Raw genomic sequence first — 27,304 nt, 5'->3', positions numbered from 1 at the left:
ATCTGGGGGATAGTTTTATGAGTTAAGAATATTACTGGAGGAAGATCTAGCAGCCAGAGGAGGAGGACTCCAGTGGCCAGCCATCCAGTTACACAGCCAACCATGGAGTAAGAGTAAGGTTTATAAAAGTTAAAGAAAAGGAGAAGCCCAGAGGTAAAAGATAGATAGGTTAAGGAAAGATGTTAAGGCTGGACATTCATAATTAAGAATAAGCCTCTGGGCAGTTCGGCTGAGATCCATTCAGATGAGGACTCAGAGGCTTTCAGTCTGAGGAAACAAGATCAGCTGAGGAGTTGGTGAGCCAGACGGCTGGAGAGGTGGCTCAATGGTTAAGAGCACTGTTGGGCCCAGTGTTCTGCCTGAGACTGGTTGGGACCCAGCTGCCAGTTGTTCAGAACCCAACAACTTCATGGAACCAGGATCAGCTGAGGAGCTGCAGAACACTGTCCGCATGGAATGGCGCAGACTAATGGCATGCCTAGCACTCTGGGAAGGAGCCGCTGTGGGACGAGACCAGAACAACCTGAGCATTCTGACTGAGGCCAACCTGGGGCCCAGATGCCGATCATGCGAAACCCAACAACTTGGAGGCATTAGTGAGATTGCCCTGCTGATCAACCTGTTCAGCTGAGATCCATTTGGGAGAGGTTTCAGAAGCCTGGAGTCTACAGTCTGAGGAAACAAGATCAGCTGAGGAGTTGATGATCAAACAAAACTCAACCCAAGAACGCAAGAGAAGGAGCTGTCCAGATACCAAACCAGATCACCAGAGTCATAAGCCCACCCTGCACTGACTGGGAACAGGTAAGACCCCATCTCTTGACCGGCAGACCAGGTCTCTAGCCCCTAGGGCCCAGGCAGCTACCTTTCCCTGCTCCCTTGCCAAAACAAACAAAACAAAAAAACAAAACAACAACAAAAACATCCTCCTGTGAACCCAACAACCACTGGTGTCATAAGCCCACCCTGCACCGAGTGGGAAGAGCCATTGGAGTCCCAGGGACTGGACAGTGGCCTCTTTCCCTGCTGCCTTACCAAGAAAACCATCCCATGCGACACCAACAACCACTGGAGCCATAAGCCCACCCTGCACCGATTGGGAACAGCTGCTCACTGAGACAGAACCCACTAACACCGATTGGACTAAGATGCTCCCGGAGAAACAGAGCCCAACAACACCGATTCAACCAAGAACTCCCAGTGGACCAAGACTATCAATTGGAACAAGAGAGGCACCCTCAGACACAGACACCACCTGCGCCTAGCAGAGGAAGAGATGAGTAGACGCCAGTGCAAAAATACAGGCAACAACATAAAGACCTATATGACACCATCAGAACCTAGTGATTCTACACCTGCAAGACCTGAACACACCAACGCAGAAGCAGAAGAAATCAAACCTAAAAATGACTTTAAGAAGATGATACAGTCCCTTAAATAGGAAATGAAAAATTCCCTTAAAGAAATGGAAGAAAAAACAAACAAAAAAATTGGAAATTAAACACACTCATGAAAACTCAGGCATAGATAATCCCATTCGAACAAATATCAAAGAAGGGAAACACAACACTACCACCAAAAAATAACAAGAATCAGCAGGAATTAGTATCAATGGTCTCAACTCACTTATAAAAAGACACAGGCTCATAGAATGGATACGCAAACAGGATCCATCCTTCTGCTGCATACAAGAAATACACCTAAACTTCAAAGACAGACACTACCTCAGAGTAAAAGGCTGGGGAAAGGCTTTCCAATCAAATGGATTTAAGAAACAAGCTGGTGTAGCCATCCTAATATCTAATAAAATAGACTTCAAACTAAAATCAGTCGAAAGAGATTGGGAACAACATAACATACTTATCACAGGGAAAATCGACCAAGATGAAGTTTCAATTCTGAACATTTATGCCCCAAATACAAAGGCACCCACATTTATAAAAGAAACATTACTAAAGCTTGAATCACACACATTGGTTATAGTATTAAGGCAACTTCACGTAGTTAAAAGGATTTATTTTGTGGAGTAACTTACAAGTAAAGGAATAGGTTACAGGGTCCAGGAAAGGTGTAGAGCAGTCGATTGGTATTCTCTGGAAAACTCTGCTTGGTCTACCTCCAGCATCCAGGATTCAGGAACCAAGAGTGCCGGCACATCTGGATCTCAGGTCTTAATGGCTCCTGTCTCGGCCCTGCTTTGTAGGTGTGACAGCTACTGAAGCTTCAATAGGGGTAGTACTTCCAAGTCAAAGCCGGAACAGCTACCCACTACACGCACATCAAAGCCCACACAATGATAGTGGGAGATTTCAATACACCACTCTTACCAATGGACAGATCTACCAGACTGAAACGTAAAAGAGAAATAAAGGGCCTAACAAATGTTATGACTCAAATGGACTTAATAGATATCTATAGAACATTCCACCCTAACACAAAAGAATATACCTTCTTCTCAGCACCCCATGGAACCTTCTCGAAAATTGACTACATGTTCGGTCACAAAGCAAATCTCAACAAACACAAAAAACATTGGAATAACCTCCTGTATTTTATCAGATCACTGTGTCTTAAAGTTAGATTTCAACAACAACAAAAACTATAGAAAGCCTACAATCTCATGGAAACTGAATAATGCCCAACTGAAGCACCAATGGGTCAAGGAAGAAATAAGAAAGAAATTGAGAGATTTGCTAGAATTAAATGAAAATGAAAGTACAACATACCCAAACTTATGGGACACTATAAAAGCAGGCTAAGAGGAAAATTCATAGCACTAAATGCACACATAAAGAAGTTGGAGAAATCTCACACTAATGACTTAATAGCACACCTGAAAGCTCTAGAACAATTCAAGAGGAACAGACGCCAGGAAATAATCAATGAAATAGAAACAAAGAACAGTACAAAGGATCAATGAAACAAACAGGAAATAATCAATGAAATAGAAACAAAGAACAGTACAAAGGATCAATGAAACAAACAGGAAGTAATCAATGAAATAGAAACAAAGAACAGTACAAAGGATCAATGAAACAAAGAGTTGGTTCTTTGAAAAAAAAAAAGATAGACAAACCCCTATGCAAATTAACCAAAAGGCTGAGAGAGATCATCCAAATTAACAAAATCAGAAATGAAAAGGGAGCTATAACAACAGACAATGAGGAAATCCAGAGAATCATCAGGTCATATTTTAAAAACCTGTACTCCACAAAATTGGAAAATCTGAAAGAAATGGATAATTTTCTGGATAGGTACCACATACCAAAGTTAAATCAAGACCAGATAAACTATTTAAATAGACCAATAACCCCTAAGGAAATAGAAACAGTCATTACAAGTCTCCCAACCAAAAAAAAAAGCCCAGGACCAGATAGTTTCAGCACAGAATTCTACCAGATTTTCAAAGAAGAGCTAATACTAATACTCTTCAAATTGTTCCACACAATAGAAACAAAAGGAACATTACCAAACTCTTTTTATGAGGCTACAGTTACCCTGATAACCAAACCACACAAAGATGTAACAAAGAAAGAGAATTACAGACCAATCTCCCTCATGAACATTGATGCAAAAATACTCAACAAAATATTGGCAAACGAAATCCAAGAACACATCAAAAAAATTATCCACCATGACCAAGCAGGCTTCATCCAGGGATGAAAGGATGGTTCAACATATGAAAATCTACCAATGTAATACACCATATAAACAAACTGAAAGAAAAAAAAAAACACATGATCATCTCATTAGATGCTAAAAAAGCCTTTGACAAAATCCAGCACCCCTTCATGATAAAGGTCTTAAGGATCAGGAATACAAGGAACATCCCTAAACATAATAAAGGCAATTTACAGCAAGCTAACAGCCACCATCAAATTAAACGGAGAGAAACTCAAAGTGATTCCACTAAAATCAGGTACAGGACAAGGCTGTTCACTCTCCATAAATTTATTCAATATTGTACCTGAAGTTCTAGCTAGAGCAATAAGACAACAAAAGGAAATCAAAGGGATAGAAATTGGAAAGAAAGAAGTCAAACTTTCACTATTTGCACCCAAAAAATTCTACCAGGGAACTCCTACAGCTGATAAACTCCTTCAGTAAAGTGGCAGGATACAAGATTAACTAAAAAAAAAAAAAAAAATCAGTAGCCCTCCTAATATATAACTGATAAAAGGGCTGAGAAAGAAATCAGAGAAACATCACCATTTACAATAGCCACAAATAATATAAAATACCTTGGGGTAACACTAACAAAACAAGTGAAGGACCTGTATGATAAAAACTTTAAGTCTCGCCGGGCGGAGGTGGCGCACGCCTTTAATCCCAGCACTCGGGAGGCAGAGCCAGGCGGATCTCTGTGAGTTCGAGGCCAGCCTGGTCTCCAAAGCGAGATCCAGGAAAGGCGCAAAGCTACACAGAGAAACCCTGTCTCGAAAAAACAAAACAAAAAAAACAAAAACAAAAACAAAAACAAAAAAAAAAACTTTAAGTCTCTGAAGAAAGAAATTGAAGAAGATAACAGAAAAATGGAAAGATCTCCCATGTTCATGGATAGGTAGGATTAATATAGTAAAAATGGCAATCTTAACAAAAGCAATCTACAGAGTCAATGCAATCCCCATCAAAATCCCAACACAATTCTTCAGACTTGGAAAGAACAATAGTCAACTTCATATGGAAAAACAAAAATCCCAGGATACCTAAAAGAATCCTGTACAATAAAATAACCTCTGGCGGCATCACAATCCATGACTTCAAGCTCTACTATAGAGCTATAGTAATAAAAACAGCTTGGATGTTCATAGCAGCACTATTTGTAATAGCCAGAACCTGGAAAACAACCTAGATGCCCATCAACAGAAGAATGGATGGAAAAAAATGTGGTACATATACACAATGGAGTACTACTCAGCAGAGAAAAACAATAAAAGCATGAAATTTGCAGGCAAATGGATGGAACTAGAAAAAATCATCCTGAGTGAGGTAACCCAAACCCAGAAAGACAGTCATGGTATGTACTCACTCATAAGTGGATTCTAGATATAAAATAAAGAACAATCAGACCACAACCCATAGAACCATAGAGGCTATATATATAGTATGGAGGTCCCTAGGACGACTGTGGCTTATAATAAATTTCGGTTCTACTCAATTATTGAAAAAAAAAATAGCCAAATAAATGGAAACACATGAACTATGAACCAAAGGCTGAGGGGCCCCCAGCTGGATCAGGCCCTCTGAATAGGTGAGACAGTTGATTGGCTTGATCAGTTTGGGAGGCAACTAGGCAGTGGGACCAAGTCCTGTGCTCATTGCAAGAGTTGGCTGTTTGAAACCTGGAGCTTATGCAGGGACACTTGGCTCAGTCTGGGAGGAAGGGACTGGACCTGCCTGGACTGAGTCTACCAGGTTGATCGCAGTCCTTGGGGGAGGATTTGCCCTGGAGGAGGTGGGAATGGGGGGTGGGCTGGGGGTAAGGGGAGGGTGTGGGAGGGGAGAGAATAGGGGAACCCATGGCTGATATGTAGAACTGAATGATATTGTAAAATAAAATAAATAAATAAATAAATAAATAAATAAATAAATAAATAAATAAATAAATAAAAACAGCTTGGTACTTGCATAAAAACTGACATACGCACCAATGGAATCGAATTGAAGACCCTGACATTAACCAACACACATATGAATACCTGATTTTTTTTTTTTTTTTTTTGGTTTTTTTGAGACAGGGTTTCTCTGTGTAGCTTTGCGCCTTTCCTGGAACTCACTTTGGAGACCAGGCTGGCCTCAAACTCACAGAAATCCGCCTGCCTCTGCCTCCCAAGTGCTGGGATTAAAGGCGTGCGCCACCACTGCCCGGCTGAATACATGATTTTTGACAAAGAAGCCAAAACTATACAATGGAAAAAAGAAAGTATCTTCAACAAATGGTACTGGCATAACTGGATGTCAACATGTAAAAGATTGCAAATAGATCCATATCTGTCACTGGGCACAAAACTCAAGTCCAAGTGGATCAAAGACCTCAGCATAAATCCAGTTACACTGAAATTGACAGAAGAGAAAATAGGTATTACTCTTGAACTCATGGCACAGGAGATCACTTCCTAAATATAACACCAGTAACACAGACACTGAGAGCATCAATTAATAAATGGGACCTCCTGAAACTGAGAAGCTTCTGTAAGGCAAAAGACATGATCAATAAGACAAAAAGACAGCCTACAGATTGGGAAAAGATCTTCACCAACCCCACATCTGACAGAGGACTGATCTCCAAAGTATATAAAGAACTCAAGAAACTAAACATCAAAATACTGAACAATCCAATTTAAAAAATGGGCTATAGAGCTAAACAGAGAATTCTCAAAAGAAGAATCTCAAATGGCTGAAATTTAGGAAATGCTCAACATCCTTAGTCATCAGGGAAATGCAAATCAAAATGACTCTGAGATACCATCTTACACCTGTCAGAATGGCTAAGATCAAAAACACTGTAAGTAGCTTATGTTAGAGAGGATGTGGAGCAAGGGGAACACTCCTCCACTGTTGGTGGGGGTGCAAACTTGTATAACCACTGTGGAAATCAGTATGGCAGTTTCTCAGAAAATTGGGGATCAATCTACCTCAAGACCCAGCCATACCACTCTTGGGCATATACCCAAGGAATGCTCAATCATACCACAAAAATACATTACATGTTCAACTATGTTCATAGCAACATTATTGTAATAGCCAGAACCTGGAAACAACCTAGATGCCCATCAACTAAAGAATGCATTAAGAAAATGTGGTACATATACACAATGGAGTACTACTTTCAGAAAAAAAACAATAACATCATGAAATTTGCAGACAAATGGATGGAACTAGAAAATATCATTCTCAGTGAGGTAACCCAGACTCAGAAGGACAAACATGGTAGTACTCATTCATAATTGGATACTAGATATAAAACAAAGGATAATCAGATTGCAACCCACAAATCCAGGGAGGCTACCTAGCAGGGGGGACCATAGGATGACTGTGGCTTATAGTAAGTTTTGGTTTTGCCCAATTACTGGGCAAGTTTTAGTGAAACATTTCACTATTAGGATAAGAATTTGTACCGTATCAAGCTAATGAAAGAATATGCTGGCTGTACTTCCAGGAGGGGAGGCTAAAATCTTTTTAGATTATAGATTAGCCTGTAGAAAAATGTCGGCCATAAATTAAACAGTGAAGGGAAAGATGAATAGGAATCTCACTTACACAACTTACATTAAACATAGCTCTCTGAACAGATGAAGATAGGTTTCTTCTGTATCCCAGAATCTAATCTATATTTATATGTATAATGCAGCTATTATTTGACTTAAAAGGCTTATTAAGAAATGTTATCCACCAGGCGGTGGTGGCACATGCCTTTAATCCCAGCACTCGGGAGGCAGAGCCAGGCGGATCTCTGAGTTCAAGGCCAGCCTGGGCTACCAAGTAAGTTCCAGGAAAGGCGCAAAGCTACACAGAGAGACCCTGTCTCGAAAAACAAAACAAAACAAAACAAAAAAACAGAAATGTTATCATTTTTACTATTTTCTACAGAGAAAATATTTTCCAGTTTCAAATAACCCTGGACTTTTGAATTATAACCTGTTTTTATGTTCAAGCAATCTGTGTATTATTTCCCCTGCAGGTGTTCATAAAATGTTTTTATTAAAAAAAGGACAAATACAAAAAAATAAAAGACTAATACTGGAGATTGGCTTGTCAATCCAAATGCTTCTCCCAATATTTAAAGTTATGGCTTTGTTTGCTGCACCTCTTAACTTCAGTTGTGAACTTCATACTTTCTAAGTTCCACTGAATTCTTCCTTGAGAATTGAATTATTTTAACACATTATTTTCAAGTAGAAGGACCAATCAATACCTTTCACTTTTACTTCTAATCATTACTATAATTCCTAATCAAAACTTGCTTTAAAATCCACTATAGATCAAGAAGCCATGGGTCGGGCCTGACAGATGGCTCAGTGGTTAACAGTGTAACCTGATTCTACAAGGGAGCTGAGTTGGATTCCCAGCACCCAGCTGGGCAGCTCAAAACTTGCTAAACTCCAGCTCCCGGGGGATTTGATGCCTCTGGCCTCCATGGGCATCTGCAACCACATGAACATAGCCACATTCACACACATAATTTGGAAACAAAGAAGTCATAAACCAACCAAAACAACAACAACAAAACCAAAACAACAAACAACAAAAAACCCAAATACTCTGCATTTCTCAGGCACAGAACTGTTTCTAGATTATTCTTTTTTATTGCATGATTATCCCCTATTTACTTATAGAAGTAATCACTTTACAATGGATTTGTTTTGTGAATTTTTCAGTTATCCGAACATGTTATTATATATAATGAATTAGGTTAGAGCTTATTTGATGAATTTCACCTTAAATTTGCATTGATGGGGATTGAACCAAGGGCCTGAAACATGCTCGGCAAGTGCACTGCCACCAAGCTTGTCAACTTGCTCCCCAGCCCTCAACTTGCACCTCTGCCATTGCAACATGGCATATCCCAGCACAAGTAATGCTCTGTGTCTCCAAGTTACTTTTTAAGTACATTCTGACTGATCTTAAATTTTTTTGGTGATTTTTTTTGTGAAGTGCGTTTTTACATTTTAATTGGGAATTTAAAATCATATAAAAATTGACCATCTTAACTATTTTTGTGTGCACTTCATAACTGTTAAGAGCAGAGACATTTTTACAACTCAAATACTCTCATCCAACAAAACTGAAATCATATGTCCACTTAATAGCAATTTATCATCTCCCTCACCTCTCAGCTTTAATAGATTTTCATCTCTAGCTATACTCCACATAAGTGGAATCCTATAGTATTCTCTTTTGTAATGGGTATTTCTCATAGCATGCAGTCCTTAGGTTCGCCCATGTCTATCTTGTAGCTATCTGAATAAAGTACTATCTCATGGGTTTATTTATATTTATATGCTTGATAATAATGTTGAACAGCATTTAAAATATTTATAAACCGTTTTACATCACCTTTAGGGAGATGTCTATTCGATTCCTTTGACCATTTTGAAAATTAAATTATATTCTTGAGTTGTAGGTGTTCTTTCCCCCTCAGCCTTCTAAGTCAGTGGTTCTCAACCTTCCTGATGCTGTGCCCCTTAAATACCATTCCTCATATTGTGGTGACCCCAACCATAAAATTATTTTCATTGCTACTACAAAACTGTAATTTTGTTACTGTTATACATCATAATGTAAATACTTGATATACAGAATATCTAATATTTGACCACTGTGAAAGGGCTGTTCAACCCCCCAAAGTGGTTGCCATCCACAGGTTAAGAACTTCTTTTCAACGTGTTCTGTAGTCATGGGTATTATAGTTAAGCATTTAGTTCAATTTCAACCTATTTTAAAATATAGTGTAAGGTTTTTTAACACTCAGATTCATAGTTTTCCAAATACCATTTGAAGAGATTTTGTTCTCCATTGAGTGTCCTTGGTACACTTGTTAAAAAATCATTGAGGGCCAGCAAGATAGTTCAATGGGTTAAGGGCACTTCTGGTTAAGGCTGACAATGTCTATTCAATCCGGGAACCTAGTAGGTTAAAAGAAAGAATGGATTCCTGCAGGCTGTCCTCTGACCTCGACAAGCATGTCACAAGCTTGCATCAAGCTGACATAAAACTATCCAGCACAATACCCAACATACATGACCACTTACATATGTGCACATTCACAAACACTCATGCATACACGTATACACATAGGCATTCACACACAATTCTTTAAAATCTTTTGGTACATGCACGAAGGTCTCCTTCTAAGCTCTCTGTCCCATGAGAAGCATTTTGGTTGCTGTGGTTTTATAGTATATTTGGAAATCAAGGAAGAATGAAGTATCCTTTCTCCTCCATCAATAGTTGTGTTTTTAAGTGTGAGTGCCTGCAATAAGTACATATAAGCACTATGTGCATGCCTAGAGGCAGGAGACCAGAAGATGGTAATGGATACCCAGGGCGTTGTGAACTGCTCAGAATAGGTGCTGGAACTGAACCAGGTCCTCTTAAGACCAGCCTGTGCTCTTAACTGCTGACCAGTCTCACTAATCTCCCCTCCCTTTTAGACCAGTTCTTACTAGTAGCCAAGACCCTAGGATAGCCTCCACTTTCTCCTTCCTTAATCTGAGTGCTGGCATTACAGGCTTGTACCATACCCAGCTATTTCAACTTTATTCTTTTTTAAGAATGTTTTATAGTGTTCAGTAAGTTTTTGGTCAGTTATTTCTATTTCTGAAAGAAAAAAAAAGCCATCAAGATTTTGACAGATTGCTTTGAATGGTACTAACATGCTAACAATGTTATAACATCCATCAACATGAGTGTTGTACTATTTGTCGATGCTCTTGCTCAGACAAGGTCTTGCTATGTGTGTGCTGCCCAGGTTGGCCTCAAAGAACCCTGCTGCTTCAGTTTCCCAAGTAAAACGGGACTACAGGCACATGCCACTCCACCCCTCTCTGTTGTTTCATATAATAGCCTTTAACATGCATAATTCATACAACTAGTTCAAATACACAGTCATTTTTACATTAATTTTAGAACCATTATTAATTTTAGAACATTTCCATGTTCTCCAAAGAAACCCAGCACCCATCAGCACTCCCTCCACACTTCTTACATGCCCTGATAACCTGCATCAAGGAAACTACAAACTACACTCTGTCCATGGACACCCCGTACAAACAGACTCAAAACATATGGTCCTTTATGAGTGCCTTGACTGTCTCCATAATCTTTCATGTTATGCCATTCACTTATCAGCAGTTCACACTGATTACCAAATACTCTACTGTATGGATACACCACATCTATAGCTGGTGAGATTTGAATTTTCACTTTTAACATGCTATTAGGAATATTTGAGCACAAGTAGTTATGTGGACATGTTTTTATTTGCATTGGTTCACGCATGTAAGAATGGAATTGCTGGGTCATGTGATAACCAAACTGTCTTCCAAACTGAGTGCTCTATTTTATATACCGGGGGCAGGAGGAGGGGCTTCAACTCCTCTCCATCCTCAAAGGCACTTCCAGTATCACTTTCTGTGAATAATAACAACCATGCTATTGGTATGAGAAGGATATGGATTTCTCATTTAAGTTTTCACTCTCCTGCTCGATAATACATCTTCTCTGGGAAAATATCTGTTTAAATTCTGCCTCAGTTTTTGAAGTGGGTTGTTAGACTGACTTCTCTTTATATATGCTAAACACAAGTCCTTTACTAGATATATATTTCTAAGTATATTATCCTCATTCGTGTTCTAATAGGTCTTTGTATTTAGAGTAGTTTTAGGAACAGAGCACAACTGGGCAGAAGCAGAGTTACTGTCACACATCTCCTGCACCCATGAAAACACATCCTCCCCACTATTGATGAGCAGTACCAGAACGATACACTGCTTAAAACTGATGAACTGACATCAACATCATCAAAGTCTACAGTTCATTCATCATGGAGCACACTACATATTTGACAAACTAATGATATACATATTCATACAATCAGTGATACTATAGCTATACTGCTCTAAAAATCATCTGCAGTCTTCTCATCCCTTCCCATATCTCTGGCAATCTCTTTTTACTGTCTCCAGTTGATTTTCCAGAATGCCACTACTGGAATCACATATACTGCGAAGCCTTTTCAGATTGGTTTCACTCAGAAACACGAGCTTAAGACTTACCTTTGTATTTCCCCAACTTGATTGTTCAATTACATATAGTAATAAATAAGAGTTCATTGTCTGGATGTACAATGGTTTATTTACTGACCTCCTGGGAGTTATTAGTTACATACAAGTTTAGGCAATTATGGCTAATGCTACTAACATCCATATACAAGGTTATTGTATGGCTAAAAATTCCAATTTGTGTGGTAAATTTGCTTGATTTATTTTTGTAAAATGTATTACAATTTGTAAGAAATTGCTGAATGTCTTCCCTGGGTGACCTTGCTTGCTATTTTGCACCCCCACAACAAGTTGCCCTCTTCCAGTCTTTGTGTTTGGTATGCTTACTAGATTGGTGCTTGGTCATCTTAATAGGGGTGTTACAGCACCTTGTGTTCTGACTGTAACTCCCCAGGGAAATCCCACATGGAACATCTTTTCATAGTCTCCCTTGCTACCTCTTTTTCTCTGATGAAGACAGTTTGGCTCTTGGGGCATTTTTGTTTTGTCGTGTCTTTTGAGAGAGAGTCTCATACACTCCCAGGCTAGTGTCAAAAACTGTCATGTAGTAGAGGCTGGCCTTAAGCTCTTGATCCTCTTACCTCTTCTTCTAAGTGCTGGGATTTCAGGAGTATGTAGCTGTGCCCAGCATTTTTGATCGCCCTTAAACCATTTTATTTCCTATTTTAAATGCCCTTTGTATATATTCTTGATCAGAGTGCTTTGTCAGACTAGTCTGCTTATTTCTCCTATCTCTTGGCAGTGGCTTTCACAAAGCAGATGTTTTTAAGTTTAATGAAGTCCAGAGCTCACAGAGTATTCTCAGAGATAAAACTTTGGTGTCATACAAAAATCATATCAATCCCAAGGCCAAGATTTTCTGTAGTAGGTAGTGATTCCAGCTTTGATCTGGAAGTTCCAACCCCCATTGAGGCTTCAGTAACTGTCACACCTACAAGGCAGGGCCAAGAGAGGGGCCCTGAAGACCCGAGATCCCGATGAGCCGCCTTCTCTTGGTTCCTGGACCCTGGATGCTTGGAGACCAAGCAGAGTTCTCCAGAGAACACCACCAGACTGTGCCATGCCTTTCCTAGACCCTGCAACCTACCTATCCCTTCATTTGTAAGTTACACCACTAAATAAACCTCCCTTTTAACTACATGGAGTGCCCTTAATAATTTCACCAATAATTTTCTCTTATAATCTTTATTTTACATTTATGTATAAAATCTACTAAATTAATTTCCATCAAGGATGTGAGTTTTCATGTAGGTTATTCTGTATGTGACTCTCCAGTTGTTCTAATAACTTCTCTTTACTGTATTTCCTTCTCTGCTTTGTGAAGATCAGGAAAGGCTAGAGGTAAGAGTGCCAGGGTCCATTCTCAGTACAACAAAACAATGCCAACAGAAAACCTGTTTGATGTTAATCATAGTAATCTTTTTGTTTTGCTTTGTATTTTTTGTTTGTTTGTTTGTTTGTATTCTTGAGATTAGGGTGTCATCCTCAAACTTTCTGTATAGCTGAGGATCACTTGGAACTCCAGATTCTCCAGCCTCCACCTACCAAGTGCTGGGATTATAAGCCACAAGGCCCAGCCTGAATTAGGTTTTTTTTTTTTGTTTCTTTTTTATATCTGATATCTGGAAGGGCCCAACCAACTTCATTATTTTGCATGTAGATATCCAGATGATTCACCACTACAAACATTCTTCCCCCATTAAATGCACTTGATTGATAAACATTTGAGAATTTCTGACACATGTGCTTATTTTATTTGAACTCAATTACATTCCAATCATCCATCTGTCTATGTTTATGCCAGGACTACTGTATTGGTAACTGTAGCTTTTTAGTAAGTTTTAAAAACAAAGCTGAACGCTGTGGTGAAAATACAATACAGAGTTGCTAGAATTCCAAGCAAGCATTCTCCCAGTGAGGAGCATCCACAGCCTAACTTTGTTCTTTATGTAAAGACTGTTTTGACTATTCTGAATTATTTAAATTTTCACATGAATTTCAGATCACCTTGTAAATTGTTGCATGCACACACACAACACATACACACAACACAAAAGCCATCTGGATGCTAGTCTATCTCTGCTTTTGTCTCTTCAATGTTTTGCATGTAAATAACTGGTTGTACTTACATAAACTCTGACAACCTGCTTACTTCAGCCACTTAAATATTTGTGTTAAACAAACCAGCCTAGTGGCCAATGTCCTTTCTTTCTTACCATTTCCTATTCTCTGTCACCCTGTATTTCAAATTTGTACTTAGCTCATGTTTGTTTGTTTTTTTTTAATAAAAAGCTTTATAGTAAAGTCTACTTAATATTAGATTATAAAAGTGATTTGAAACAAAAGCAAATGTACTACAAAAAAAATTCCTTTGCACCTGCTTTTCATGTTGCTTCTGATTCTCAATCTCCCATGTGGAGTCTTTGTGTTTTCTACTGAATCTAATTTGCTGCTAATCCCATCAACTGACTTCTATGCTTATTATTTGGATATTTTTTTATCTCAAAGAGATCTGCCTGCCTCTGCTTCCTAGGATTGTGTACCACCACACTCTGCCCTTGAATAAGTTTTTATTTCCTTAAGTATAATAAACATAGGTAATCTAGATTTGTTTAATAATTCCATTATCAGTTATTTTAAGGTATGATCCTCCTGTGCCATACTTTTGCTCATTCTCACATGTGATATTTCATTTAGTTTAATTATTAACTTTGTGCTACTCTTTCCTTATAAAATAATTTTGAGTAAATACCTTGTGTTCCAGGAATAAAGTTGATTCAAACTGATCTAAATTTGCTTAGAGTAGGCACCTGTGAAATTGATAGGATCATGTTAACTTTTAAAAACATATTTAATATTTTTGTATGATTTATGTGTCTTTGTATGCATGTACATGTCTATACATATGCATGAGGAAGCTCTCCACCTTATTTCTTTCATAAGATTTATTTACTTTTATTCTGTGAGTGTTTCAACTGCATGAATGAATGTTCACCATGTGTGCCTGGAATCTGAAGGGGCCGGAAGAGGGTTTTGGGAACTGAACCTAGGTTCTTTGGAAGAGCAGCAAGTACTTCTTACTGAGGAGCCATCTCTCCAGCCCCCAATCATGTCAGTCACTAAGGCAATATACTTAAGCTGCAGGATACGCCTCTAAGTGTAATTTTTGCCTTCCCTGTTCTGCTTAAAACAACCAAGAAAATGCCTATTTCCTAAGAGACTGGGTGAAAGGCAAATTAAGTTCTTTTGATGAGAATCTATTTAACGTTTTTTTGTTGTTGTTGGTGGTGGTGGTTTGTTTATTTTTTTAATTTGGGGGAAGCATGAATACAGTCCCCCACAACTTACATAGTGGAGTTTACTGAATTTTGAGAAATTTCCAGGGTCAGCACACCCCAGGATAAGCCTTGCTCTAGGAAACCTACATTCTTGACAATGGTATAGAATTCTTTTTTTTTTCCCCCGAGGCAGGGTTTCTCTGTATAGCTTTGGAGCCTGTCCTGGAACTTACTCTGTAGACCAGACTGGCCTCTAACTCACAGAGATCCACCTGGCTCTGCCTCCCAAGTGCTGAGATTAAAGGCGTACGCCACCACCGCCCAGCAACTTTGGAGATTTTAAGATGCATCTCACCATCTATCATGTGGTTATTTCACTGGTCTTTACCATTAAAGATATGTGAGCCTGCCCCTGTCACACCAGTTCAACAAAGCTTCTGGAACCACCAAAACTTCATTAAAACTGTTCCGCTGTCTTGGCACGCTCTGCACTCCTACCTAATCAACCATCCAGTTTCTGACACACCTGATTATTCTCTCTTATCCATCAAGGCTCAGACATAGTTCTCATTTTTGTATTTCCTGTGCTACCAGTTGAACGAAGACTATTGTTCTCCATCTCCTATAGGGAGCCTGTTAACAGCTTCCTCTCACTTTTGTCCCCATATAACCTATTGTCTGTCCTCCAGACCACAGTGATAAAAATAAGATCATGTCACATTATCTCTGTAAACCTGCACTTGAACTTACAATAAATTCCACAATATTTAACATGGTCTACAAATTCTATTCTAATCTGACTCTGCCTTCACAACCATAATTATCTTCTGATACAGCTATGGGCAAACTGGTACCTCGAATTTGCCAGTAGTTCTTTTTCAGACTACTGACACTTCACTGACTCCTCTTCCTGGAATACTTTTTCCTGCTTTTTGCATGTTTCATTCTTTTATTTCTGATTTCACTCTAACTTGACTCTTTTCAGAGAGAGGCCCATTCTGACTATCTAATCTGACAATCTGTTTATCCTTTTAGAACCAAGGACAGTGATTTCGTCATGGAATAGCCTCAATCATGCTAATCATCTACCACTGAGCTATATACCCTTAGTCCTTTTCTATTTTGAGTCAGGGTCTTATGACTTTGATCAGGCTACCCTTGAACTTGTACTGTTCCTACTGCCTTCTCCCATATAACTGGGATTATACAAGCCTGTGTCCCCAGGTCCAGCAATTAGTAGAATATATTGTCTACTTCTGTTACAAAAATGATTTCAGCTAAGCATCACCTCCAGAAACAAGCATCAGAAATAAAATTCAGGGGTGGCAAGATGGCTCAGCAAGTAATGGTGCTTGCTGTCAAGCCTGAGGACCTGAGTTCCATCCCCAGGACCTACATGGGTGGAAAAAATCAATTCCTTCAAGTTGTCCTCTGACCTCCACACTTGCATTGAGACATGAGTGAATTTGACACACACACACACACACACACACACAAATGTGTTTTTACATAAAACCCTACTATCTAAACTTCATGGAAACACACTTCTTTTCCCATAGGAGCAAGACAGGTAGAAAACTGTCCAGGCTTTAAGGCATCTGACATGATATACCTGAAACAGTTTCTCTAAAAAGCCAGTGGCTAAAAGCAGTAAGGGAAATTCCAAGGAGATCATGTCTCTTGTTCACAAGCCCATGATATACAGTTCCCTCTGTTCAGACACTAGCTGGAAGCTTCTCTTTCTATAGCTGTTTGGTTTCTAAGCTCACTCTCCAATTTGAGGTCACTTCCCCTCACTGTTCCATCACTCCCTCACGTATTTAACTTTTGAAGCTTCTCTGAAAAGTGTAACAGCAGAAAAAGACCCCCTTATACTCCTAAATTTAAAGAGATTTGGAGGCTACACAGCTATTCTGGTTCTCTCTTCTACCTTAGCTTAGGTAGAGGCCAGAATCCAGGGTAAAAGGCAAGAGAATAGACTGAGCATATCAAGTAGGCCTGTCCATAGCAACATTTTTATTCCTTCATAAGAAATTACATTTTTCCACAAGTTTTAGTCAGCAAATATTATTTTTTGATGCTGACAGTATTCATATATAGTCACTTAAAATTATGTCAGGTGTGACTATCAAATATATTTCCAAGAATTTTTATGTTGGGTATAATTTATTTATGAAATAAACTCTCAAATTTAAGAAAACAAGTAATACCATGCAATCCAAGCAAACTATCAGCAGAAAGATGCTCACCGGAAATCGTTACCTTTAAGGCTGTGTGTGTATTTTCACTTTCCGTCCACAGGTCCTGTTCAGAGTAATTAATACAAGCCATCACTAATCACTTCAGCAAGTTCTGACGTAATGTTTGCTTGTGATGCATGGGTGCCTGTTCGATCTCCTCCAGGGTGCTTTCTCATATAAGGTGGTGTCTGAGTTACGATCAAAATCTTGTTTAAATCTTGGTCATCAATTTCATAATCTGAATCATTATCAGACCAAACATTAAATGTCTTTTTCCTTCTTTCTGTCTGTTCAATTTCTTCATCAAACAAAAAGTCACGTTCTTCTTGTTTTGGTTCTTCTGGAAAGTTTAGTTGATTTGATGTCTCTTCAGGTACAGATATTGATTCCTAAAGAAACAAAGTATATATATATATGCACATGTATGTATGTATTTTTAAAAACTTTTTTCCTACATAAAAACTTTTTAATTTTTTTTCTTTTAGGACAAATGTTGTATCAGAGTAGGCAAATTCTAATAAAAAGCTAAGCAGTATTGTTCTGTCTTGACTAGGAAAAACACAAAGTTGAGTAAAAGGATTGAAATAGACTCCCTAGATTTGGGGTGGCCCCTAGATCATCTACAACATGGCACTCACTCACTAAGTCATGAGGAAGCGAGGCCTAGACATGGGAATTACTTCCTCTGCATTCAGAAAGACAAGGAAAACAAAGCCTTTTAGGTTTAGAGTTAGTAAGCTCGCCATGTCTGAGCCTTATATCTCACAATGCATGTAAGTATGTGCACCATGTGTGTGCCTGGCACCCACGGGTCACCTCCTCTGCTGTCTTTATGTCCTGTGGAACTGTCTTCACACTATATCTGCTTAATGCTAAAATGTACACTCTGTCCCTATGTTCATGTAACGTAGCTGTGGTTGACACAACACACCCTGCCTCTAGACACCCACTAGCAGTGTCTAACATTACCCTAGCCTAAATCTCAGCACACACAACACTTCTGCTTTGCTGCCCAATGCCACTCTCTGATCCAATTTCATCTTCCAGCTCAAGTTAATTCTATGTCTAAAACAAAGCAATCCCTTTCTGTCAGAGTGCTGAGTCGTGTAGATCTCCAGTCAGCTGACAATGTGAGCCAGGCACTGTTCTAGGCAAGCTGTCTACTTGTGAATATACTTTATAAAATGCAGACTATGTGCATCATATTTACATGTCTAATATATGTATATACATGTGTACACGTACATGTTTTGGTCACCAACTATTCTCTACCTTATTTTTTTGCTATTATTACTAGTTCCTGAATTCAAACAGATTCTTCCTAACTCAGGGTTGCTTCTCTCTCTCTCTCTCTCTCTCTCTCACACACACACACACACACACACACACACACACACACACACACACACACACGCCTATGAGTGCTTTTCCTGTCTTTATATGTGTACACTACATGTTTGCAGGGCCTGCAGAGGCATCATATCCCCTGGCACTGTAGTTAGAGATGATTGTGTAAGCCACTATGTGGGTGCTGGAAGTCAAACTCAGATCCTCAGTAGCCGAATATTTTTAACTGTTGAGTCATGGCTCCAGCCCCTCCACTTTATTTTTTGAGACAGAGTCTCTCATTTAACCTAGAGGCAGAGGTTCTGGGTAGACTGATCCTCCTGTTTCCATTTCCCCGGAAGTAGGATTATAGGTACACCACACCATGCCTAACTTTTTGTTGTTGTTATTTATATATACCTTTGTTTATTTAATATGTATGTTTTGCCTGCAGTGCCCAAGGAGGCCAGAAGAGGGCACTGGATCCCAGGAACTGGAGTTACAGATAATTGTGAGCTGCCATGTGGGTGCTGGGAGTTGAACCTGGGTTCCCTGAAGAGCAAGTGCTCTTAACTAACCACTGAACCATCTCTCCAGACCCCTATTTTGATTTTAGGGTCAGCCTTGGCTAGAGCCAGTGGGCCAGAATGGGCTACCTGAGATCCTGTCTCAAATAAATAATCTGGGGGTACAGTTCAGTGTTGGCGAATTTGTCCTAGGTTCGATACTGAGCATTGAAAAAAAAATAGAAAACTGGGGTCCAGTGAGATCAAGCCTAACTGTTTACACAGTGCTGGGGATTCAAATTTGAGTTCTTGTGAGGCAAGCACTTTATCAATAGAGTCATCTCCTTAGCCTGAGCCCTCTTCCAGAAGACCAGAGTTCAACTCCTAGCACCCACACAGTGTCTCACAACCATTTGGAACTCAAGTTCCAGGGGATATGATGCCCTTTAATGGCCTCTTCAGGCACTAAACACATGTGGTGCATGCACATAAAGGTGGGTTATGCACCTATACACCTAAATAGCACGTGGTGGTGACACACACCTTTAATCTCAGCATTCAGAAGGCAGAGGTAGGCAAATCTCTGAGTTTACTGCCAGCCTAGTTCACAGAGTGAGTTTTAGTATAGCCACAGCTATACAAAGAAACCCTGTCCTGAAAACAAACAAATAAATAAATAAATAGGTAAGTAAATAATGCTTAATATTTTTAAAGACTATATGTAAGTATATGGGGATAAAAGCCCAAGTGATCAAATACCAAACTATTAATAATGGTAAACTCTGGATAAACACTCCCCCCACACAGGGTTTCTCTGTGTAACAGCTCTGGTTGTCCTCAAACTCAGATCTGCCTGCCAATGCCTCCCAAGTACTGGGATCAAAGGCGTACACCACCACCTCCTGGCAAAAGCTTTCACTTTTTAACGTTATCCTTCAAATGCATTTTTTTCAACTTGTAAGGAACAAGTAAGAGATTTTGGGTTGAGACTAAAAAGAAGGCTCAACAAGAAAAGGTACTTGCCTCCAAGTCTGATGATTTGAGTTCAATCCCCACAACCCATATAGTGGAGAACTGACTTCCTTTCTCAAATTGTCTTCTGACCTCCATATCCATACCCTCCCCACTCATAAACAGATAGGTAGATAGATAGATAGATAGATACATACATACATACATACATACATACATACATACATACATACATACATAGATTTAAAAGAGATTTGGGGTTGGACATGACCTGACTATACGTTTATGTTCAATAATGATATACAATAATGTATAAATATGTCCACTTATCAACAATGAATAATTATCAGGTCATAAACTGAGTTTCTAGAAAGCATAAAGTCCATGTGATTACACTGATAAGATTGACACAAGAATGAGCCTCTCAGACCCAGCCAGGATTACAGCAAAGAGACAGAAGGCACTGCTCTCACCAGGATCCTAAAAGGCAGAGCAGGAATGGACAGTGGGCAGCAATCAAAGTAAACATTTGGAAAACCAACCACAAGCAACCAGTCCTGTCCTTTATTTGAGAACATGAAGCTTTATAACATCTGCTCTCAACTAGTCAAAGCAGGGGCAGAAGGACAAAATATAATCTTATCAGAAAAAAAAAACACTAATTGTACCTCTCTGAGAAAAATACTCCTTATTTTTGTAATGGCTGAGATCCAGAGTCAGCATGCCCAGTCTCTGCCAAGGTGTAGGATAGAAGTCCAAATCTGTGGAAACTTTCATTTAATCAAAAGTGTGGATTGTACGTACCTGACATTCAACAAAATTGCCCAAGGGTAAACGGCTATAATCACAGCCACAAAAGAAGTCTACAATTTATTCATACTGCTAAGTACCACTAGTCTGGGGGAACTGACTACTAAAGTTGTTATCTGACATTCTACATGTACAGACACACAAATAAAAATTGATTTTTATGGTTTTCAAGATTATCAACTTTAAGATGAACTTTAATCTCATATACTACTGGGAAAGTAAATGCTGAAATGTAGACATTTTAGATAAGGGGATATCAAATTGGGTAAAATATAGTTCCTTCTTCATCATGCCTTAGTGTAGGAATACCATCCCAAACAAGTACCCAGGAAGGTTGTGAGATATTAAGATGGCCTGACTTTTCCCAAAGGTGTTTTAGCCATTTGGAGTCCACACTTTGGGTGTGGTGATTTTCTGACAACATTTAAATACACTGTGTCTAATTGTTTTGGGGGACTGGGATGCAGCTCAGTGGCAAAGCACGAGTCTAGCCTACTTGAAGCTCTGAATTGTATTTTTAGTATTAGAATAAAAAAAGAAAAAGAAGCGGGCGGTGGTGGTGCACACCTTTAATCCCAGCACTTGAGAGGCAGAGGAAGGCGGATCTCTGTGAGTTTAAAGCCAGCCTTCTCCGAGATCCAGGACAGGCACCAAAACAACACAGAGGAAACCCTGTCTTGAAAAAAACAAAAAATCAAAAACCAAAAAAAAAAAAAAAAAAAAAAGAAAAAGAAAAAGAAAAAGAAAAAGAAAAAGAAGTTACCTTTTATTAAGGTTTCTTAAGCCTATTGACATTGGACTTGGTAATATTTTAAACATGTGGGGCCCTTAGCACTGTGGGTCAGCAACAGGACTTTAGGCTTTCATTAGACACCCTCCCAGCTTACAACACCCTTCCAGTTACAACAAAAAAAGTGTTTGCTGACATGGGCAGATTTACAGTGAAGAGTCGTTAAAATCCCAGCTTCCTCTGTACCTCTGGTCTCCAGGAGAAAGAACTTTGTTTATAAGCCTTTAACATCCCAGCATTCATTCTCTTCTTCCAAACTTTGGCAAGCTTTTTATACATTCACAAAGTTGTAAGAAATAGTGGATCGTGTCACCCATCCCTTACCCACTAGTCCATAAAACCAGTGCAACTACCACAAGATAAATTACCTACACCCACATAAGCCAACAATTTTACTTAGGTTTTCCAACTTTTACTTGTACTAATTAGTTATTTAGTTAAAGTAACAACTTTTTATAGTAAGTAGTGCATCAGTCACCAGTCAAAAATGCAAGGCAGTTTCCTCTGGTCCTTTTATAACCATCTGATTCTGATAGATAGTTCACTCATTCACTAAGAAATCCATTTGCTTTTTGCTTTTTTTTTTTTTTTTTACATTGATTCACTCTAACATGCTGAAGCATGCAATGTGCTTTAAGAGCCTTACAAATAATGATATAACTTCAATATCTGAACATTCTTCAACTTCACAAAAATTGAAGTATCATTCAAATTTAAACTAGTCACATAAGAAAAAATTAGTCATAAATAAAAAGACTAAGTTAAAGCACTCTCAAATTATGTTAAAAATGAAAGATAAATATTTAAAAAGAGAAAAATATAATTTACTTTTCACAAAAGTAACCCAAGTTTCTCTTGAAGGCCACAATTCCAAATTTTTATAAAACCTTGAAAAACCCATGTATGACAAACAGAAAACTTGTTACACTCGAGGTACACATTTCATTGGGTTTGTAAACTTACCTTTAACGTCCCTGGGGATGGGTGATGCCTCTCTTTCACATCTACCCATGGTTCTGAGTCCAGGTCAGGTAAGCTGGTAGACAAACCTCTAGACATCACTCGGAGAGAATTTGTTTCGGTATTTTTCTTTGGGCTCAGTGGACTTCCAGTTCTTGGAGAGTTTGGGGCAGACTCTAAAATTTTAAATCAGTTCTGCAATTAAAATACTGGTTCTTCTTACCTATTAACTGCATTTCATTTTGCCTTAATATGGATTTTCCTGCACAAAAACATGATAATCAATTTCAAAACCTTTTCATGATTTTCAAAGGCTTGCAAGATATTCAAAAGGAAAGCCACTGAATGAAGGAATGTCACCAGCACTTATGCAGAATATTATATTCATGATATCTTCAAGAGTATCTTTGAGTCACCAATTTAAAACCTGCACATTGAACTATAGAATGTCAACTGCTATTAAACCATAGGTAGTCTAAACATATGACAGTCAAGGCAAAATTACTTCCTGACAGATTGACAAAGATCTAAACTACAGCAGTCATTACTCCCATGCCCACATTTCCTACATGAAAGACAGCGTGCCCACTTACTTCATACCTCATGCAGAACACTGCAAAACACATGTCACCACAGTAAAGCATATAGCTCCAGCAATAGCATTTAAAACCTTGAGAATTTAAGGGCCTTTCTTGGGGATGGAGAAATGGTTCAATGGGCAAGAGCACAGGCTGTTCTTTTCAGGTCTTAGTATCGACATGGCAGCTCACAACAATCTGTAACTCCAGTTTGAGTATTTGACCCCCTCTTCTGATCTCCACAGATGCCAGGTACACACATGGTATACATGCATACATGCAAGCAAATATACACAAAAATAAAAATAATAAAGCTTTTCTAAAAAGTAAAACCTTTCTTTACCTTACCTTGTCAGCTTTTTAATCAAAATAAATATAAACTCTATAAAATCCAAATTGTTTTTCAAACGTTTAAAAATTAAGTGTTTTTAAGTTACAATTTCATTTCCAGGTCAGAAGAGAACCTGTTTTAAACCTTGAATACACATAAAATTTATTTTTACAAGTATATAGTGTATTGTACAAGTTTAAACTATAAATATCATTACTCAAAGTTAATTCACTAAAAACACTTCCAGGGTGAATGTTATATGAAAGCTGAAACAGATGGACAGTGAGTCTTTTAATTACTAAATCAAAGGCACAAGGCAGGAATATGTGTGATAAAGATTGCAAGATTTATTTCCATGAACATGCTACAGTTGACACATGGATGTAATCATCAGGTCACTATTGTTTTTAAAGAAGCAATTTGATGGAGACTAGGAAAGCCTCCAGAATATCCCAATCAATATAGTATCCATGCAAGTGTATGGATAATGGGAAGCCTTTGGATTTGATACCAGAACCACAAGAAAAGAAGAAAAGAGTTTGTTCAATATAATACGCTCTAGTTATAAGGGGCAAAAAACTTGGAATGAGGCTAGTTCTCAAATATGTTAAAGACAGTTATAAAGTGCATACTAAAAATGACCTGATACCTTCTGTTCTAAATGAGCAAGGATTTATATTAGGTGTGTTAATAATGTGGCTATGTTAAATAAAAATATCTATGGCAATATTACTGAAATTAAATGTTTTGTAGTTATTGTTTTTGTTCTGTTCTGTTCTTTAGACAGTCTCACTATGCAGCCCTGCTGGCCTAGAACTTGCTAGGTAAACCAGGCTGGCCTGAAAATCACAGAAATCTGCCTCCCTCTGTCTCCTGGGTTTAGGATTAAAGGTGTATGTCACCACACCTGGCAAATATATTTCAAAGTTACTAAAAACTTTGAAATTATATGTAGGGTTCGCATATCCTTCCTGGGACACTGTTGCTCCACAACATTCTCCATAAACAATACATTTATCATCAACTCATTCATAAAATCAATACAAATGAAAGAAAGAGATTATACCCTTTCACACTGATAGAGGAGTATAGGAAAACACACTAACTCCAGAGAACTGTTTTTCTAATACTCTGAAATATTTATACAATGACCAAAGTTTTAAAACACAAAGAAGCACTATATTGTTAACCATGGGGATGACTTAGTTCCTATACAACTATCATTAAATTTAACTGAACTACACATACTTAAAGTCTAAATGTCAGAACAGCAACTACAGCCATAGTAGGAAAATCAAAACTGTAGTTCTTTATTATGTTTATTTTTATCTGGGAGGGGCTGGATGCCACCTGTGTGTGGGTACCTGAGGAGGCCAGAAGAGGGTGCTGGATCCCATGGAGCTGGAGTTAAGAAGCAGCTGTGAGCTGCCCTACATGAGTGAGTGTTCTAGCCACCTTCTCCAGCCCCAGTAGTTACTGTTTTAATACACAAGGTTAGTCTTCTTATACCTACCTCATGGTTTATATTATACAATCATCTCCTCATGTCTTCTAAGCTTGAATTATGGGGTGCACCATTAAGTGTTCTATTATACTAAACATTTATGTGCTTAGAAATGGAATAATAGGAAAATATTTGGCAAAGAAAAAAATTAACACTATTAGAATGATACTTTGAAGTTGTTTACTTTATGCTTAAGCTTACCCATATGCCCTGTCATGTTTTCTGGACTCCTAATTTCTTTTATAATTAAAATATTTCAAAGTACTTATTTTTAAAACGCTAAAACAGAAAGTTTAAGTAATATTTGGAATTTCTGACATTACATTATTTAGACATATAATACCTTGGTTACAATTTGTGAGACTATAGACAATTTACCTCTGCTGATTCTGTATTAAATGAAAAATGTCAGTCTGGCTCTCCAAAGACAAACATATGCTTTGATCTAGTGTGGTTTTTTTCCCCTCACTATGAGATGACTGCAGTTCTGAGTAATAAGGATTTCTTTAAGAACCTCAACATATAGCTTTCAAAAGAAGTCCCACAGCCCATTCAGTAACCATTAGGCCCTTTCACACATCAAGAGCTGACAATACACCACACCCACAGCAAACCCTGCATTCCAGAAGTCATCTTACCAGTCTCATAATCAACCTTTTGTGGTGATTAAGATCTTCTGCTCAGTGGCAATGCCAAACCATGTTACACAATTCAACCTCCAAAGAGGAAAAAGTAGATATTTAAATTTCTGTGATGAAAAGGATCAATTACATTAAAATATTTTACCATACAAATGGCACAGAAAATATAATCAAAAGTTATTAAGATATTATAATTTGGGACTAAAGGGTATTAGATAAAAGCTTCTCTCCTTTACTTCACCTAGTTACATAAGAAGGCTGTCTATACTTCCTACCTTATTTCTTCTCCAATGTACAGTGACATACTACTTCTCCAAGCAGTCTACAAGTAGACTAACAAGGTAAAATATGAAGATTCAGAGGAAATGGTGGTTGACAGCAGTACTCCTATGAGCTAATGTAAGTCAGCATGATTCTATCAACATCCCATATAACTATTTCTTTATTTATCATCTATTTGCTCTTTGTATAATTTAAAGAATCTATATTAATGTGACACTTATATTGACTTATTTGTGTGAACATGAAAATGTGTCAAAAAGTAAAATGTACAAAACTGATTTTATTCTTGCAATTTTATTAATAATTCAAAAATGGCTAATGGAAAGCTATATCCAACTTGATTGACCTATCTTAGATGTCTCATAGAAAAAAAATATTTTTGCTGGGTGGTGGTGGCACACATCTTTAATCCCAGCACTCGGGAGGCAGAGCCAGGTGGATCTCTGTGAGTTCGAGGCCAGCTTGGTCTACAGAGTGAGATCCAAACAGGCACAAAAACTACACAGAGAAACCCTGTCTTGAAAAAAAAAAAGAAGAAGAAAGAAAGAAAGTATTTTCTATATTACCCAACTTCCCAACTTCTCAACTAATTGTTCATAAGCTGGTTAAAAAGGACCTCAAGTTTATACAACAAATTTTTCACAGTTATTTGTTGAATCTTTAAGAACAGAAACCTAAATTTCACTTCTTTAAAAACATACCCTAGTTATTGCAGAGAGAAAAAATTATGGCTATAAAAGATCTGGTATGGGGCACAAAACATCTGAAACTTTCAGATTGTACATAAACAAGTTCTGTGTAACGCGTAAATTCTGTGCATTATTTGCAATTATAATTTAAAAATCTTTTAACAGAGTTAGGCCATATAGTGTTGAAAAGGCACAAAGGAAGTATTTTACTTTCAAACAGAAATATCTGAAGTGATCCCTCACTCATCACTGATAGGCAGTAAGTACGTTAGCTACCTTTCTTGTCACTGCAACAAAACATCTGACAAGAAGCAACTTAAGGGAAGAAGAATTTATTTTAGCTCACAGTTTGAGGGGTAGAGTCCATGATGGCAGGGAAGGCATGGTGATGGGAACATGAGGTGGCTGGTCACACTGCGTCTGCAGTCAGGAAGCACAGATAATGAATGCTGGTGCTCAGGCTAAGTACCCAGCCCATGTGTAGGATAGTCTTCCCTCTTCAGCTAAACCTCTCTGGAAATGCCCTCACAGACATGTCCAGTCAAGCTGTCAATGAAAGTTAATAACCACAAGTACACTCCTTGTCACCTTGAATCTCAAACAAATCACTTTTA

General features: G+C 38.2%; 1 protein-coding gene across 1 annotated transcript in view; it reads right to left on the bottom strand.

Moving 5' to 3' along the window:
• The window catches only part of Larp1b (La ribonucleoprotein 1B), a 103,467-nt gene that overhangs the window by 43,791 nt on the left and 32,372 nt on the right, over positions 1 to 27,304 (bottom strand). Inside the window, 3 exon segments of the mRNA XM_076574031.1 lie at positions 17,324 to 17,380; positions 17,382 to 17,690; positions 22,669 to 22,841. Of these exon segments, the coding sequence (XP_076430146.1) occupies positions 17,324 to 17,380; positions 17,382 to 17,690; positions 22,669 to 22,841 (539 nt within the window).

Source organism: Peromyscus maniculatus, chromosome 6 (assembly GCF_049852395.1).
Source record: "Peromyscus maniculatus bairdii isolate BWxNUB_F1_BW_parent chromosome 6, HU_Pman_BW_mat_3.1, whole genome shotgun sequence".
NCBI classification, from domain to species: domain Eukaryota; kingdom Metazoa; phylum Chordata; class Mammalia; order Rodentia; family Cricetidae; genus Peromyscus; species Peromyscus maniculatus.
This window is presented reverse-complemented; position numbering and strand designations above follow the sequence as displayed.